Source organism: Vipera ursinii (assembly GCF_947247035.1).
Source record: "Vipera ursinii genome assembly, chromosome: 2".
Classification (NCBI taxonomy): domain Eukaryota; kingdom Metazoa; phylum Chordata; class Lepidosauria; order Squamata; family Viperidae; genus Vipera; species Vipera ursinii.
The window spans coordinates 269442612-269462522 of NC_139513.1; the positions used below are offsets into that span (position 1 = coordinate 269442612).

Below are 19911 nucleotides of genomic sequence, written 5' to 3' on the forward strand. Positions count from 1 at the left end.
AAAATTGATAGAGAGGTAATTGCTCTTTTGTCTTGACTGTCAGCCTCCCAGAGATATTTAGTTATTATTATGGAAACCAGATATACATATGCAAAACTACAGCCTAATTCACAATACTGGAGTAAATAAATTTGCTGTTTGGTCTAATCCAGCAGGACTTTTGTTACGTTCCTTTTGCAAATATGGTGTGAAAGATGTTGGGATTTTTCAGTTGTAATATATATTGTAGCAAAATGATCATCTTGTCTTTAATGATATAAAGGCACCATGTCTGGACCTTCCTGATGGAGATTCCAAAAGTCTCTGCCACATCAAGAGTGGGGAGGGGAGGGGGATTACCAGAAGCAGAATACTTTGACCTAGAATCAAGGGCCTAGAGGTTGAGTACAAAGTCACATGAACTATGAACCCTAATCATCAAAGGAGACCATTCTATTTACTAATAGTTCTAATCTCATCAAGGAAGACTTAAAATATCTATGGAAAAGTAGGGAGGTAACTGATGATGATTAAATAGCCTTCTTCCCTAGTCTGCTCCTATTTTCCTATAACCTTTTCCACTGTCTTGTCTGATGATGTATTCTTGAAAACTTGATCACTTCCAATTATTTTGTGAATCATCAGTTAACCAAAAACATTTCCTTAATGTAGGTTTGCATTTTCCCATCATGATTCTTCACACAGCTGGGTTTGCTTTTCATGTGACTAAGAAAAATAATTTCTGGTTCTTGGGGTTTCATACATTACACTCAGGGAAGCTGGCCTCATTTTGTACACCTGCTATCCAATCCCGGAGAGCATCGGCATGCAATAGAAAAATGTTTTATCAGTAGTTCAGAAAAAAGCAGCAACTTGATATTTTCCGTGTGTGCGCACTGAAATGTATTTAGCTAGCAAATAGTGATAAAATCTGGTGTTCAAAAAGTTTTTGCCCAATAGCAGGTAAATTCACACGAACGATAAAAAAGAGGCGAGGTTTTTGAGCAGATTAGCCCACAGATTTATTACTGTTGGGGTTTATTTCCTCCAACCTTTGAAAAGAGAATTTTATACGCAAACATCGGCTGCTCATGAAAAACTAAACGGGGCCGGAGTTGGTTGACGCTTGGGAACTGGGAACTTTCGACTGGGAAACAAAACCTCCACTCAGAAAGCAAACCGCTTATTGCAGGGGTCTTCAAACTTGGCCCTTTTATGACTTGTGGACTTCAACTCCCAGAATTCCTCAGCCAGCTTTGCTGGCTGAGGAATTCTGGGAGTTGAAGTCCACAAGTCATAAAAGGGCCAAGTTTGAAGACCCCTGGTTTATTGTATGCGTTTTTCCAAGAAAAAAACCTTTCTACCCACTGCCGACCACATTCTTTGTAGAAGAACGCGCAACTTCCTGTTAAAAGACCCCCCTCTCTCCCTCCACAGAAGTTACTCGGTTCTGCCAGACGTCCTACATTCCTCCTTGCAACCAGCTGCCAGGGCACTTTCACTTTCATTTCCCAGGATGCAAACCCGTGGCGCTGCAGAGAAGCAGAAGAGAAAGCCAGGAAAAGACCGTAAGTTTCTCCAAGTATGAAAGTGCAAGCAAAAAAACCTGGGAGGAGGAATTCAATGCTGTGTAGAAGGAGGCTCAAGGGTGGGTTTATACAGCCGACCGGTCGCTCCCCTCCCTCTTGGTTTCGGAACGGCTAGGGCGCCAGGGAAGAAAAGGGGACTTTAGAGATGCGCCGAGGAAGACTCTGTGCCCTGACGGACACATCACTGACGCAAGAAAGGGCGCGCCCATTTTTGATGGATCAGAAGGTGGCAAGGGAAACAAAAGAAGCGCCGTCCTAAACTTCAACCACTCAGAAGTGTTTCAAGCCATTGTTAACCGGTGCATCCCATTACCCTTTACGCGCTGCGCTGCATAAAAGATACAGGGTGCGTTTCTCTCCGATGAACGAAGGCGAGAGAGGCCTGTTCTAAACTTTACGGTTCGGAATGGCCAGGTCCAGGGCGCCGCTCATTTCTTTCCCCCCCGTCCCCGGAAGCAGGTCTCGAGCGTCCCCTTCGGTCCGGGTCCGATGGGGTCCGTCGCGGGCACGGACTGGGAAAGGAGGACGAGCAATTAGCGAGGGTTTAGAAAGCGAGATTAGTAACCTAGGCTTCCACACAGCAACTTTTAAAAGTGTATTGGGGGGGCGGGTTTAAAAGGGGGGCGCCTTTATTCTCTGTGTTTGGACTCGAGGATCTTGCACAGAATGAAACTTTTCCACTCACTTCCATATTGGCGACGAAACTGGGCTGGTAAATGGCGCCTGTAAAGAGGGTTGCAATCCAATGCGCGAAGCCCTTTATTACAGCTCACTTTTGTGGTGCCCTTGCCTATCTAAAGAGAGTCATCCTGTGGAAAGGAACATGGGATTTAACATCCAGCACTTAGATAGGTACTGTAGTCCGATGTTTCTCAACTTCTGCAACTCTTAAGATGCGTGGACTTTACTCACAGAATCCTCCAAGCAATATGCAATGAAATTATGGGAGATGAAATCCATGCATCTTAAAATTGCTGAGGATGAGAAACACTGGTATAATTCATCATTCTTGTGAGAGTAGAAATACCAGGAATTAAAACATTCAGCACTTTAAGTGAAAGTTTTAAGACTAGCTGTTCCCTGGATGTTGCATCTTTATTTCCCATAATCTAGAATATATCCTCTGCTTTTCTGTTTTATTTAAAGCGCTACTTTCTACTGGTTTCTGAATCTTTCTAATCCAAACATATCTTACGCATTGGAGTGTGAAAGAATTACTTTTATACATCAACCTACACTAATGTTGTAATATAGTACTTCAGTTAGCTGACAAATAACTTGATGTGGCAAGACGTAGGCAACTCAGGAATCATGTCACATCATTTTAAAATGTTTAACCTAGGTCAAACAAGTTATCACAAGCTCCCACTCCTTGTTGATATTCTGTATCCCATGTCAACAGTTTAGTAAATTTACTATGAATAAGTAACTCTTTTATTATGCTTATGACAATAATAATAATAATAATAATAATAATAATAATAATAATAATGATGATGATGATGATGATGATGTTGGAAGGTACCTTGGAGATCATCTAGTCCAATCCCCCTGTTCAGGCAGGAAACCCTATACCATTTCAGACAAACGGCTGTCCAGTTTCTTCTTCTTCCAGTGTTGCAGCATTCACCGCTTTTGGAGGCAGATTGTTCTAACAGTCAGGAAGTTTCTTCTTAGTTCCAGGTTGCTTCTCTCCTTGATTAGTTTCCATCCCTTGCTTCTTGTCCTGCCTTCAGGCGCTTTGGAGAATAGCTTAACTCCCTCTTCTTTGTGGCAGCCCCTGAGATATTGGAACACTGCTATCATGTCACCCTCGTCCTTCTGTTCATTAAACTAGACATACCCAATTCCAGCAGCCGTTCCTTATATGTTTTAGCCTCCAGTCCCCTAATCATCTTTGTTGCTCTTCTCTGTACTCTTTCTAGAGTCTCAACATCTTTTTTACTTTGTGGTGACCAAAACTGGATGCAGTATTCCAAGTGTGGTCTTACCAAGGCATTGTAAAGTGGTATTACTGCTTCACGTGATCTTCATTCTATCCCTCTGTTAATGCAGCCTAGCACTGTGTTGGCTTTTTTGGAAGCTGCAGTACACAGCTGGGTCATATTTAAGTGATTGTCTACTAGGTCTCCGAAATCCCTCCTACAGTTGCTACTATTGAGCAAGGTACCACCTATACTATACCTGTACATTTTACTTGCCTAAATAGAACCTTTGAATTTCATTTTGTTAGATAGCACCCAATGTTCAAGTCTGTCCAGATCCTCGTGTATTTTAAGCCTACCTTCTGGAGTGTCGGCTATTCCTGCCAGCTTGGTGTCATCTGCAAATTTGATGAGTTCCCCATCTATCACTTCGTCCAAATTGTTGATGAAGATGTTGAAGAGCACTGGGCCCAGAACAGAGCCCTGGGGCACCCCACTACACTTTCTTCCATGTAAATGCAGTTCCATTGAGGACCACACGCAGAGTACTGCCGGTCAGCCAGCTATGAATCCACCTGGTGGTGATTCTGTCTAACCCACATTTTTCTATCTTATCAAGTAGTAGGTTGTGATCCACTTTATCAAATGCCTTATTGAAGTCCAAGTAAATTGTATTCACAGCATTCCTCTGGTCCACTACTTTTTTCACTTGGTCAAAGAAAGCAATAAGATTTGTCTGCATGATCTGTTTTTGACAAACCCATGTTGGCTTTTAGTAATGACTTTGTTTGCCTCTAGGTGTTCGCTGATTTGTTATTTGATTATCTTTTCCAGAATCTTCCCAGGTATTGAGGTCAGGCTGATAGGTCTGTAGTTTCCTGGATCCATTTTTTTTAAATTTTTTGAAGATGGGAACTACATCAGCTCTTTTCCAGTCCTCTGGTAGTTCCCCAGTGCTCCAGGATCTTTGAAAAATATAGTTTAGTGGTTCTGAGATCACATCTGCAAGTTCCTTGAGAACCTTGGGGTATAATTCATCTGGCCCTGGTGATTTGAACTCGCCTAGGCTGGACAGGTGCTCACTTACCATTTTCTTGCCTATCTTAACTTGTGTTTCTAGAAATTCAGGTAAATGAGGGCGGATATGATATTGTTGCCATTACGGAAACATGGTGGGACGAAACCCACAAATGGAACACACAGCTAGAGGGATTTAAATTATTTAAAAGAAACAGACTAAACAAAAGAGGAGGTGGAGTTGCTCTATATATAAGAAATAACTTTATCTGTACAGAAATAGAGCACAACAATGACGAAAACTGTAAACTTGAATGTATTTGGGTCAATAGAAAAGGGGAAAAAATGACATTGCCATAGGTGTATACTATAGGCCGCCCAAGCAAGCAGAGGAAATAGATGAACTTTTTGCTAGTCAGTTAACTAAGGTATGTAGGAAGCGTATCACAATAGTAATGGGGGACTTTAATTACCCTGATATCAACTGGGAGACAAATTCTGCAGCAAGTGGAAGATCTAACAGATTCCTGACAAACCTAGCAGACAACTTTCTCTCCCAAAAAGTAGAGAAGGGAACTAGGGGATTAGCCATATTGGATTTAATTCTCACTAACAGAGATGAAATGATAGAAAGTGTCGAAGCCACAGGAACCTTGGGGGGAAGTGATCATGCAATATTGGAATTCAACATTATGGAAGCACAAGCAATAGAATACAGCCAAACTAGAGTCTTGGACTTTAAAAGAGCTAATTTCAATAAACTTAGAGAGACCTTGGGAAGAATTCCATGGATGAGAATCCTAACGGGGAAAACAACTCAAGAAGCTTGGGAAATTTTGAAAAGTGAGATAATAAAGGCCCAGTCTAGCACAGTACCAACAAAGAAGAAAAATAACAGCTCTCAAAAGAAACCAGCATGGCTGAATAAAGAACTCTCTGATAAACTGAAAAGATAAAAAGGAGAAGTATAAGAAGTGGAAAGAGGGGCACATAACTAAGGCAGAATATCAGCAAACAGCCCGTGCATGCAAAGATGAAGTGAGAGAAGCTAAGGCTCAAAATGAACTAAGGCTTGCGACCAAAGTAAAAAATAACAAAGTCACTTCCGGGTGGCAAGGCACCGCCGAAGACAGTCATTTCCAGGCTGTCCACTCTGCGGCTTTGTAGAACCGCCGAAAACACCGCCGATCAGCTGTTTTGGCGGTTCGGAAGCCCCCTCCTCGGGAGAAGAGGAGGGGGTGAGTACCCAGGTAGGGGTAAAGCTCTCCGGGGCCGCCAGAACTTATAGTTTTGGCGGCTGAAGGATTGAGCCCCCCCGAAGCCTGGGTTTGCTCCGGGCTGCGTGGCATTTCTGCTCCGTGCTTTTAGGAGCAGAACAAGGCGTTCACAACCATCCCTGCCAGCAGGAAAGGATTTTGGAGAACGAGAATGCAGGCAGAGTGATACAGGAGATTAAGGTGAAAGTGGACTTTTGATCTTTAGCTCAATGGACTTTGCAGACGTTGAAAGTGAAAGTGCGTAGCAAGTAATAGTGGGGGAAAATGGCGGCTAAATCTTCCAAAGTTCTTAGAAGCGCGGGGGCTTCCCCGGTGCAGCAGTCTTCGTTGCAAGCCTTATTGCCCCCTGCACCTGCACCTACGCCAGCCCTGACAGTTAAAGATTTGCAAGATGCTTTGGAAAAACACTCACAGCAAATAGCTGAGATTATAGATGAAACGCTGGATGAGAAATTAACAGAAAAACTAGCTGAAGTTATGGATGAAAAGCTGGATGAGAAGTTAACAGAAATAAGGGCGGACATCTTGCTTGCATTTCAAGGCATGGCTATATGTATCGAGCGCTTGGATGAAAGAGTGGAAGATCTCAGCCAAAATAATATCAAATTAGATGCAAAAATGTTAGAGACTGAGAATGTGGTGGATAAAATTGTCAGTGACTTGACCTTGGTGCAGTACCACGAGATGGAGTTTGCTGTTAGAATCAGAGGCTTAAAAGAGAATCCTAAAGAAGATCTGAAGGAAATAGTCTCTGAGGCTCTGGAAGGGGTGCTGGGACGGCCAGCAGATGGAATTGTGGGAGATATAGATAAAATCTTTCGTGTTAACTCGTGGATTGCAAGACAAAGGAAATTACCCAGAGATGTGGTTGTTTATTTTACAAAGAGAGCAATTAGGAATGAAGTTATCCAAGCTTCTTATAACACTAAGCTTGTAATTGCTGAGCAAGAAGTCCTGGTTTTAAAAGAGATCCCTCCAAGAATTTTGAGGAGAAGAAAGGAGTTTGCTTTTTTAGCACAAGAGCTCAGGCGACGTGATATCAAGTTTAGATGGGAGATACCAGTGGGTATGGTGGTGATGTATGAAGGCACGAGACATCATCTTATTACAGTGATGCAGGCACGTGATTTTTATAGTAATGTTTTAAAAGCAACCCCCATACCACTTTTGGAATCTACAAAGAAGAATGGTGAGGGAAAGCCTCAAGGTGCTGAAGGAACAACGCAGACAGATGAGAAAGCTACAGGAGTGGATCAAATTTCAGTATCATTGGAAGAAGCTAGAGACCAAAGGATGACGCGTGCTGCTTTGAGACGAATGAGATGAGAGCAAGAACAAGACCAGCAGAAAGTTATGGAGCCTCCAAAGCGTACCTATAGCGAAGCTGTGGGAGGGGCGCGGCCTAAGAATGTCAAGGGGATTCTGGAAGACGCGCTCCAAAAGCTTCGGGTCGCTAAGTATGGCGACTAAGTTTCTAACTTGGAATGTCAATGGCTTTCAATATTTAAAACAATTTAAGACTGATGTTATTTGCTTACAAGAAACATATTAGAGTTATGGACCAAAAGTACTTATTAAATTCAAGACTGGGCACACAATTTATTGCTTCTGCAATGAACAAGAAGAATGGAGTGGTTATTTATGTCAAGAATACTATGACAGCGGAGTTAATTGAAGCAGATAAACAAGGAAGATATGTTATAATAGATTTGTTAATAGAAGGCAAAAACGCTTTTGGTTGGATTATATGCTCCTAATCAACAACAAGCAGATTTTTATAGTTTATTACACAGCAAGATCACCCAGTTGGATTACAAATCTTTTATTTTTATGGGAGACTGGAATGGTGTCTTGGATGTACAAATGGACAAGAGTGGTTCTTTTAAAAGTACTCCAAGTCATGCTAAATTGCCTAAATCTTTTTTTGAGATGAAGGATGATTTGGAGCTGTGAGATATCTGGAGAGAAAGAAATTTACAAGGAAAGGACTATACTTTTTTTCTGATAGACATCAATCTTTTTCTAGGATTGACTTTATCTTAATTACTAATGATTTCTTTTCTAGGATTAAGAAGATAAAGATTTGTCCAAGAATTATGTCTGACCATAGTCCAGTCTGGCTAGAGATTGATAAGGATAATAGAGATAGGCGCTCCTGGCGTCTAAATGAGAACCTGTTTAGAAATCAGGAAAATGTGGAAGAATGTAAAAAACAGATGAAGGTTTTTTTTGAAACTAATATGAATAAGGGTACTTCTATGGAAATGGTTTGGGATGCTAGTAAGGCTTATATGAGAGGTGTGTTAATATATATGAATAATAAATACAGACGTAATTTGGAATTTAGGAGGAAAGAATTAGAGAATGAAATCAGGGAAAAAGAAAAGGCCCTAATTTTGAATCCATCGGATGCGAAGATTAAAGAGGTTATTAATTTATTAAGGGGACAGTTTGATAAGTTAATGGCTGATCAGGTGGCAACTAATTTACGGTTTGCTAGACATAATACTTTTTGTAATGCCAATAAACCAGGTAGATGGTTAGCTTATATGTTAAGGAAGAAGCAAAGGGCTTCTAATATAGATAAAATAGAACATAGAGGTAAGGTTGTGTATCAACAGAACCTTATTAAGGAAACCTTTGTTGATTTTTATTCTAAATTATATGCTAGAGATAAGATTAATGCAGCAGATATTGATGTATATTTGAGGAACGCTAGTATTCCGGTTCTTACACAAGAACAAAAGGAAGAGATGAATCAATTGATAACTGAGGAAGAAATTCTTTTAGCAATTAAACAGTTGAAAGTGGGTAAAGCACCAGGCACGGATTGACTGCTGTGTATTATAAAAATTTACAGTCTGAGATGATAAAGCCATTAAGGGAATAATTGTTTCAGACAATTCAAAGGGGAGGAGGGGTGCCTCCGTCTTGGAAAACTGCTTTCATTTCTTTGATTCCGAAGGAAGATCAGGATGTCACTCAAGCAAGAAATTATAGACCAATATCACTTTTGAATACGGACTACAAGATATTTGCTAAGGTTTTAGCTAACAGATTAATGAGGGTACTGCAACAGGTAATTCATGGTGACCAAACTGGGTTTATAAGTGGTAGACAAATGAAAAATAACGTGAGGCATATAGTTGACTTGTTGGAATTTTTGGAAAGAAACAACCAAATCCCTGCAGCGCTGATTTTTTTGGATGCTGAAAAAGCCTTTGATCAACTGGATTGGCAATTCTTGATGAAAGTATTAGATAAAATGAATTTTGGGGATAAATTTTTACAACCAATTAGAGCATTATATCAAAAGCAAACAGCCCGTATAATAGTAAATAACAGTCTGACCGAAGTATGTAATATTGAAAAGGGCACAAGGCAGGGATGTCCATTATCACCTTTATTATTTGTTTTAACATTGGAGATATTATTGATTAAAATACGGAATTCGGGAAAAATCAAGGGAATTCAAATAAGAGATCAGGATTATAGATTGAGGGCGTTTGCAGACGATCTGGTTGTTACGGTGACCCAGCCAGAAAATTCTGTTGTAGAATTGATGGAGATAATAATGCAATATGGGAAAGTTTCAGGATTCAAGGTTAATATACAAAAAACTAAAATGCTGTCTAAGAATATGACAGTACCACAAAAGGCTGTTTTAGAAGGGCTAACTGGATTTGAAATTGTCAAAAGGGTTAAATATTTGGGGGATTTGTCACCCTCAAATGCAAAGTTATATAAAAATAATTATGAAAAGCTATGGGGAAAAGTTCAAAAAGAATTGGATAGCTGGAAAAAATTACAACTGTCTTTACTGGGAAGAATTGCAGCAGTGAAAATGAATGTCTTGCCAAAATTTCTATTTTTATTTCAAATGATACCTATTCTTAAAAAGGATTCAAACTTGGAGGAATGGCAAAAGGGTATTAATAAATTTGTTTGGGCAGGGAAAAGGCCATGAGTTAAATTTAAGATTATGCAGGACACGCGTGAAAGAGGTGGTCTCAAAATGCCCAACTTTAAATTATACTATGAAGCTGCTGCTTTGTCAGCGATAAGTGGATGGATTAATTTAACACAAGGAAGATTATTAAATCTTGAAGGTCATGATTTGTTATTTGGTTGGCATGCATATGCATATTGTATGATAAGAAGGTAGATAATGTGTTTAAGGTGCATATTTTAAGACATGCTCTGTTGCGAGTTTGGAAAAAGTATAGATATAAGTTAAACTATAAGATACCTTTATGGGCAATACCAAAACACGCAATAGAAAACATAAATGTTGGGTTTAAACATGATGTGACTACATATAAGGAAATTTTAGGTTTGGAGAGGAATGTATGGCGTTTGAAGCCGTATAACTTTTTACAAGGAGAAAAGATTGTTCAAACCTGGTTTCAGTATGGGCAACTACAGGCCAGGTGGAAAGAAGATCAGAAGATTGGTTTTTCAATGACTGATGAAAATTTGGTAAAGGAAATTAGAAATCAGGGTCAAGCACATATCAAACGGATATATCTTGCATTGATAGAAATTGATTCAGAAACAGAACTTGTTAAAGATTGCATGATAAAGTGGGCTCAGAATATTCAAGAAGTTATTACAATGGATACTTGGGAAAAGATCTGGGTGAGAAATGTAAAATTTACGCAAGCCCAAAATTTAAGAGAGAATTTTTATAAAATGTTTTATAGGTGGCATTTAGATCCCAAAAAGTTAGCAAGTATGTATCCGAACTACCAGCCTAAATGTTGGAGGTGTGGTGGTGAGGATGCAATGTATTTTCATATATGGTGGACCTGTAAAAAGGTTAAAGCATTTTGGATTAAAATCTGGTGGAATATGCAGAAGATATTTAAGAAAAGGATAAAGTTCTGTCCACAAATGTTTTTACTGGGCATTATTACTGATACTACTGTTGTGGACACTAAGCTGATGTTGAACTTAATTACGGCAGCAAGACTTTTAGTAGGGCAATACTGGAAGAAGGAAGAACTGCCGACTATAGAAGAATGGACTTTAAAAGTTTCTAACCTGGCGGAAATGGCAAAGATCTCGGCGTATTTGAAAGACCATTCGCAACAACGATATATTGTGGAGTGGAAAAAATGGATTGATTACATCCAGAATAAATATGGGACTAAAAAGTTTCATTTAGCATTTGAATAAGTATTGATGTGATATTTATATTGCTTGTAGTCATTTTATAAGAGCTAAAGTGCGATAGACCTAATAGTTCATTGTTGTTAGCTTACGGTAGTTTATGATTGTTTTTACTTTTATACCTTGTATTTAGCTCTGGGAAGTCGGGAGGGAAGGGGAGGGGGGGAGGGTTGGGTTGGGTTGGGAAGGGGGTGGGTGGGTGGGGAGGGGTTGGTTTTGTTAAAGATAAAATGTATTGAAAAACTTTTCAATAAAAAAAATTACCAAAAAAGCTGCTTTCAACATAAACAAACAAGAAAAAAGTTAAGGAAATGATTGGTCCATTAGTGGGGGAAAGTGGCAAGAAGGTGACAAGCAAAAGGGAGGGAGAAAGCAGAACTATTTAACTCATTTTTTGCATCTGTCTTTACACAAAGGACCCAGATTGTTGGGGGCAATAAGCTGACTTTGTAAAAATGCCGCTTGGGGGCCCCCCGAAAGCCCTAAGAAGCAGGTATATACATAGAATGAAGGCTATTGCTAAGCACATTGTGCTTTAGATTGTAAGATGCCCTGAGTCTTCGGAGAAGGGCGGGATATAAATGGGATTAAAAAAAAGGGAAAAAACAGTCCAACCTACCCAAACCAGTGCCATAAAAAACAGAATAGAAACGCAAGTTAAGATAAGCAAGAAAATGGTAAGTGAGCACCTGTCCAGCCTAGACGAGTTCAAATCACCAGGACCAGACGGATTACACCCCAAGATTCTCAAGGAACTGGCAGACGTGATCTCAGAACCACTGAACTATATTTTTCAAAGATCCTAGAGCACTGGAAAACTACCAGAGGATTGGAAGAGAGCTGATGTAGTTCCCATCTTCAAAAAGGGGAAAAAATAGATCCAGGAAACTACAGACCTATCAGCCTGACCTCAATACCTGGGAAGATTCTGGAAAAGATAATCAAACAACAAATCAGCGAACACCTTGATGCGAACAAAGTAATCACTAAAAGCCAACATGGGTTTGTCAAAAACAGATCATGCCAGACAAATCTTATTGCATTCTTTGACCAAGTGACAAAACTAGTGGACCAGAGGAATGCTGTAGATATAATTTACTTGGACTTCAGTAAGGCATTTGATAAAGTAGATCACAACCTACTACTTGATAAGATAGAAAATGTGGGTTAGATAGTATCACCACCAGATGGATTCATAGCTGGCTGACAGGCCGTACTCAGCATGTGGTCCTCAATGGAACTGCATCTACATGGAAGGAAGTGTGTAGTGGGGTGCCCCAGGGCTCTGTTCTGGGCCCAGTTCTCTTCAACATCTTCATCAACGATTTGGATGAGGGGATAGATGGGGAACTCATCAAATTTGCAGACGACACCAAACTGGCAGGAATAGCCAATACTCCAGAAGATAGGCTTAAGATACAGGAGGATCTGGACAGATTCGAACACTGGGCGCTATCTAACAAAATGAAATTCAATTGTGAAAAAAGTAAGGTTCTACATTTAGGCAGGAAAAATCAAATGCACAGGTATAGGATAGGTGGTACCTTGCTCAATAGTAGCAACTGTGAGAGGGATCTCGGAGTCCTAGTGGACAATCACTTAAATATGAGCCAGCAGTGTGCTGCAGCTGCCAAAAAAGCCAACACAGTGCTAGGCTGCATTAACAGAGGGATAGAAACAAGATCGTGTGAAGTACTAATACCACTTTACAATGCCTTGGTAAGGCCACACTTGGAATACTGCATCCAGTTTTGGTCACCACAATGTAAAAAAGATGTTGAGACTCTAGAAAGAGTACAGAGAAGAGCAACAAAGATGATTGGGGGACTGGAGGCTAAAACATATAGGGAATGGTTGCTGGAATTGGGTATTGGAATTAGAATTGGGTACTGCTAAGCTTGTAAGCCACCCTGAGTCTTCGGAGAAGGGCGGGATATAAATGGAATAAAAATAAAAATAAAAAATGTGTAGTTTAATGAAGAGAAGGGGTGATATGATAGCAGTGTTCCAATATCTCGGGCTGCCACAAAGAAGAGGGAGTCAAGCTGTTCTCCAAAGCACCTTAAAGCAGGACAAGAAGCAACAGATGGAAACTAGTGAAGGAGAAAAGCAACCTAGAAGTAAGGAGAAACTTCCTGACAGTTAGAACAATTAACCAGTGGAACAACCTGCCTCCAGAAGTGGTGAATGCTCCAACACTGGAAGTTTTTAAGAAGAGACTGGCCAGCCACTTGTCTGAAATGGTATAGGGTTTCCTGCCTGAGCAGGGGGTTGGACTAGATGACCTCCAAGGTCCCTTCCAACTTATTATTATTATTATTTTTTGTGGTACTGTTTTTGATAGGTCGGACTATTTTTTCCCTTTGTGTAAAGACAGATGTAAAAAAATGAGGTAAATAGTTCTGCTTTCACCCTGTTGCTTGCCACCTTCTCACCACTTTCCCCCACTAATTGACCAATCATTTCCTTAACTTTTTTCTTTTTGTACATGTTGAAAGCAGCTTTTTTTTGTTATTTTTGACTTTGGTCGCAAGCCTTAATTCATTTTGATCCTTAGCTTTCCTCACTTCATCTTTGCAGGCTCAGGCTATTCGCTGATATTCGGACTTAGTTATGTGCCTCTCTTTCCATTTTCTATACTTGTCCTTTTTATCTTTCAATTTATGAGAGTGTTCTTTATTCAGCCATGCTGGTTTTTTTTTAGAGCTGTTATTTTTCTTCTTTGTTGGTATTGTGCTAGACTGGGCTTTTATTATCTCACTTTTCAAAATTTTCCAAACTTCTTGAGTTGTTTTCCCCTTGAGGATTCTCATCCATGGAATCCTTTCCAAGCTCTAATTTTATTGAAATTAGCTCTCTTAAAGTCCAAGGCTCGCTTGTGCTTCCATAATGTTGAATTCCAATATTGCATGATCAATTTCCCCCAAGGTTCTTGTGGCTTCAACACTTCCTATCATTTTCTCTCTGTTAGTGAGGATTATATCCAATATGGCTAATCCCCTAGTTCCCTTGCTCATACTCTGTGCATTGGTGTATAGACATTTGAGTCCTTTATGACTGACCCTGTGTTTACTTTCTACACAAACTGTGTGGTGCCTGAGTTCCCCTAATTTATTACCACCTGTTTGGTTAGTGCACTTTGTGTGGCACTCAGTATAAGAAGCTTAATTTTGCTTGACAGCAAGGTTGATATTCTTGTCCACACACACATCTGTTACATGCACTGATAATCCTATAATTTTTACATTGTCGGGGACAGGGATGTTCTGTATCAATTAACTCACTGTCCCCATTGTTTATTTTAAATATTCCACCAGAAAATCTGTGAATTTATTGCCAAGTAACTCAGTTCCTTTCTTTGATGTATGCAAATTATCTCTTTTGTACATTTTTTCATTGGACCAGCTACAGACATCGTGACTAATATAACCAAAGCCTTCCCCTTTACACCACTCCTTTAGCCACATATTGAATTCTGCTATATGCTGGCCTTTTCAATTTTTCTTCTTATACACTGGTAAAACCTCTGAAAAAGCAAGCCTACAACCTATCCTGCTAAGTTCCTGCCCCAAACTCTGGAAATCATTCTGCACAGAGAGTACATCTTTTTGGGACAGATCGTTAGTGCCAAGATGTACAATAGCCTCCACATCACAATCCTTGCTATCATTCTTGACTATTTTAAATATACGCTTCTTCTCCCTACTGGTAGTAGCACCTGGAAGACACCTGACCACTTTCGAACCCTCTGTGTACTTTCCTAAATGTACATCCCTTATAATTGAATCACCAACCAGAAGGTGGCTTCTCTTTTTGGATGCCTTTCTCTTCTTGCGTGACTGATGTGTAATACCTGATTTGCACTTTTCCCTGTCAAAAACAAGTTCTTCATCTCGGACCATAATCCCCTGCTTATTTTAGTTATCATCCCAAGTACCTTGACCTGTCTCCTTAATGTTCCTATTAAGGTCAGCAAGGGCTGTATCTGTTATGCAGGGACACAGCAAAAGCTTTGTGTTTATGGTTCACAGCTCTCACCCTGCTAGATCCCACGGTTGTCCACACTGCCCTTCTGCAGGATCTTTGTGGTAGAGGGGGATGATAGCGTGGAGGCTTAATAGAGTAGAAGGGCTGAATTGGACACGTAATTTCTGCCAGAAGAGCACAGATTACAGACCCTAGATAAATAATCTGTCCTTATAGACTAGTGATTTGTTTACAGATAGGACAGTTTCCAAGTTTGAAAAGAGTACTGCAAAAGACAACTGCAAAACAAGTATTGCACTATATTAAACCAGACATTCTGAGATGAAAGGAATCTCAGACGCACTTGTCCTGAATGTACCGCCGGTTTTTGATTTTTATATGATTCATGCGCCGTTAGGCGTGCGGGCCGCTACTTTCCTCCTTCACCCTGTTTCTTCTTAACTCACAGATTGTAGCTCTTACCAGCAACCTTGGGCAGTTTAAATGCAATGGAGGTCCAATCAGCAGCGGCTCAGCTACTTTCCTCCTCCACCCTCCTCCTTCTTAACTCACATACATACTTGTATGTATTCTAATTAAAAAAGTGTTATTGTCATGTTTTAAAAGGGCCTTTTAGTTCCATCAATCCCATCGTAATCCAAAATTAAACCCAATATGGATAGAGAGGTTAATAATGACTGTAAGGTTACTGGTTCTACTGGAGAGTTTGAAATAATATTTACTGTATAGTATCCATCATAGAAGCCACAGATATTTGGAAGTGGAGATCTGTTACTAATGAGAGCTCTTAAAAGTAAAAAAATTTTTTTTAGCTATATTAAATTGCATTAATTCCTGAATTCAGAAGAGGGTTTAAACAGTACAGTCTCCTCTGAGTTAATAGTAATACTGGTAACCTGATTAATATATACTGCTCAAAAAAATAAAGGGAACACAAGATAAGACATCCTACTATTAAATACAGTACATTGTGTTGTTTAAGTGTTCCCTTTATTTTTCTTGAGCAGTATATTTATGTTGTTTTCTGAAATTATGGAAGCAGTGTATTAGTCTGGGATTTCTTTTGACTTCTTAGTCTAGAGTAGAAGTGGGAATTCTGATCTAAGTACTAATAAATCCCAATTTGCCTAAATATTTCAGATCAATCAAGGCAGCTAAATGTTGCTCCCTTATTGGATAGGAAAGAGAGAGATAATCTTTAATGAGAAGGATTGAGTTGGAAGACACAAACTCAATATTACTCTGTTTTTCGTCCTTTTGTATTGGTCAGTATTCTGAATAATTGGCATTTCTACAAATGTTTATTACATGAGCCAGGAGCTCATTGCTCAAGAAATAGGAAGTTAACTCCCTTCTTAAATCTCAAAATGATTGCCACCTACATCAAATGAAGGTGTTTACAGTCCATTAAAGTGGAATGCAAAGGAATTAGACAACTGCTGTACTCTGAGGTTTGAAATTCAGAATGTGTAATGGACAGAGAACAAAGTTGGCAAGGATCAGAAGCTTTTCCTTACAGCTGTATCTTATGGATCCCAGGCTGATCATTTCTGCCTCCATCGCTATGGAGAAAATGAATTATAACCTTTCTCAGATTTAAATACATTTATTATTGAAATTTATATATATATATATATATATATATATATATATATATATATATATATATATATATATATATATAAGAAAAAACAGCCACTGTCACCAGCCTGAGGATGACGGATGAGACTTCATCGAAACATTGCCGATACCTCCAATTTTACATGGGAAAAAACCCGAATGACCAAAGATCTACATACAAACACCCATGAAAACCTCTCTCTCTCACACACACACAAACACATACTGTATTTGTTTATACTAATATATATGTATATACACATTTAAATATAATGACTATTATTTACTCAGAAGTAAAGTACATCTTACCAAGGTGGATGAAAATGTTTTGAGGTGGCCTGTTAGCAGGCTTGGTCTGCCATCCATCTATTAACCTGATGGACAATTGCAATTTACCAACTCATCCTTCTTTCCCTTTTATTGATTGAAAGTAATTATTCCATTATGATTTTATTATTCTTAAGTAGCTACACCTTCCCTGGAAAGCATCCAAGTATCTCCTTGGCAAAGAGGCCAAATCTGGCTGTCTCTCTTCTCTTGGCTACTCATTGAGTATCAAATGATACTCATTTCTGTTATTTGCAGGTTTATTGGCTAAATACTCTTTTTAGCCTTTTAGCAGGGAAACTTTAAAATGCATAAACAATTTCAGCTAGCAATTTCTATTGTGAAAAACATAGTAAGAAATGGAAGTTAAATGGAATTGTCAAAGTCAAGACAAAATCTGAAACACTAAGGGGGGAAAATCTCTCCTACAACTGCCTAAAAACTGGTCAGTTTGGCAAAGCAACTCACAAATCACCGCTAAGCTTAGCTGATTAGTTTTCTGCAAATCTACAGCACAGCAATGTTTCTACAATAATGATTTGCACTGAATGGTTCTCAGAAGGAAACCTTTCCTTTCTTTCCATTTTATCACACAACTCATTGTCTAGAGTATGCAATAGAAAACTGAAATGTTTGGAACAAAGTGCTTGATTGTGACTGATAAGTTAACAGAGATAGGCCACAATCACATACATTTGGAGAAAAAAGGTGAAACATTTTTTTTGGGGGGGGGGGGAAGTAAAGCATTTGAAGAAAAGAAAATCTTGCCAACCAACAAGCATCAGAGTGGCTCTGTTATTCTTTGGGGTTGTATGGCAGCACAGGGAATATTATGCAAGTGGTAGGAAGAATGGATTCAATTAAATGTCAGCATATCCTAGAAGCTAATTTCTATATTCAATGAATAAACTAGAGCTGAAAAGATGCAGATATTTCAACAACACTCCACATCTCTACAAATCAACCATGAATTACAGGAAAGAAAAACAATGGGTTTTGGTACATTATAGTCTTCACAATTTCCAGACTAGAATATTAGAAAAAATATGTGGAGAGATCTCAAAAGTCTTCTCATGAGATAGGCAATCTATGTGATTAATAAATAAATAAAAATGTAGTAAGGGAAGAGGCTTAATATATTTGAGTTAGAAGAATTATACCAGAACGAGACGGGAAGAAAATCTAAATATGGGAATAGAAAGACTTGATCACCAGGAGCTGGAAACACTCGGAAGATGTTATTTCTGTCAAGGGAAGAGTTAAAAAGTGAAAGATTATCTAAACATATTCAGTTTTCTAATTCTGAATCTGTGAAGAACTGCTTCATAAAGAGTAAACAAGTATTCACATTTATAGAAATATGCTAAGTATAAATAAGTTTACACCATGTAATGTGTCTGCTTCCATTCACTTACAGATTCATTAAAAGACATATATTTGAAAAAAGTGCCTAAAATTTTGTATGCAACTATCTGTATACACATGATCCGCATTATTTTGGTCCAGTGACATTTCTGGATAAACTGAAGTCAAGATTGTCATGCTTCATAAAGTTATTTTTGGAATTTGAAGAGTGCATTGGATTCTGGTGAATTCTGAGCTGAATGGCTATATTGTATCATTCTGTACTCCAACCAAACCAGGATCTCAGTGAAGCACTCAAGATTGAATAAAGATTTTAAAGAGGCTTCCAAATTATCTGATGACTTTGAATAGTGCATAGGGAACAGTACTACCTTGCCTTCTAATTAGCTAGTGCTTTAATTGTCACCTTACAGGGTGACAATTAATAAATAACAAAATAAATTGTTAATAAATTGTTAATAAATAACAAAATAAATTGTTCAAAATTGTTTACGTACACAATTGTATTGTATTCTGTTTAATAAGTTAAATAAGTTTATTTTAGAGATCCAAAATCTATAATTTCCCACCATTCTTCCATAGGTGCTTCTAGACTGGGGGTTCCAGGAGTACCTGTGAAAATACATTATGCAGCTATTCTGTCTTTTCTTCCTCAATTTTTGTGGAAAGAATAAAACCCAAAAAGATGTACTCTCTGTGCAGAGTGATTTCCAGATCTTGGGGCAGGAACTTAGCAGGATAGGATGTAGGCTTACTTTTTCAGAGGTTTTACCAGTGTATAAGGAGCAAAATGGAAAAGGCCAGCGTATAACAGAATTCAATATGTGGGTAAAGGAGTGGTGTAAAGGGGAAGGCTTTGGTTATATTAGTCACGATGTCTGTAGCTGGTCCAATGAAAAAATGTACAAAAGAGATGGTTTGCATCCATCAAAGAAAGGGACGGAGTTGCTTGGCTATAAATTCACAGACTTTCTGGAGGAATATTTAAACTAAACAGTGGGGACAGTGAGTTAATTGATACAGAACATCCCTGTCCCCGGTAATCTAAAAACTATAGGGCTATGAGTACATGTAACATAGATGTGTGTGTGGACAAGAATATCAACCTTGCTGTTAAGCAAAATCAAGCTTCTAATAGCGAGTGCCACACAAAGTACACTAACCAAATAGGTGGTAAGTCAATAGGGGAACTCAGGCACCACACAGGTCATGTAGAAAGTAAACACAGGGTCAGTCATAAAGGACTCAAATGTCTATACACCACAGGTCTGCAACTCACGGCTCCGGAGCCGCATGCGGCTCTTTCAGCCGTCTCCTGCGGCTCCCAGTCCTCTGCCATGTGCAGTTCAAAAAAAAAAGTGGGACTAAAAAAGTTCAACCAATCAATTCAAATATGCAAGGTAAGTGCATATCCCGCCTTGGCTCCACTCTTCAGTCAAACCCTGTTCTGCGCATGCGTGCATGTACGCGCATGTGCACACATTTTTTGCGGCTCCCAGTTTTTCCTTTTGTGAGGGAACCAGTTCTGAGTGGCTCTTTCACTGTTTCAGGTTGCTGACCCCTGCTATACACCAATGCACAGAGTATGAGCAATAAACAGGGTGAACTAGAAATTCAGGTTAATAAGGGCAGATATGATATTGTCGCCATTAC

The 19911-nt window shown here is 39.1% G+C and overlaps 1 protein-coding gene across 2 annotated transcripts in view; it reads left to right on the forward strand.

Annotated features, from left to right (window-relative positions):
- The first annotated feature begins 1432 nt into the window (after positions 1-1432).
- Positions 1433-19911, forward strand: part of MIER3 (MIER family member 3) — a 44233-nt gene continuing 25754 nt past the window's right edge. For both annotated transcript variants that reach the window (XM_083356289.1, XM_083356290.1), the window contains exon 1: positions 1433-1547. In XM_083356289.1, the coding sequence (XP_083212415.1) occupies positions 1496-1547 (52 nt within the window). In that variant the 5' untranslated portion in view covers positions 1433-1495. The remainder of the gene's footprint in view (positions 1548-19911) is intronic.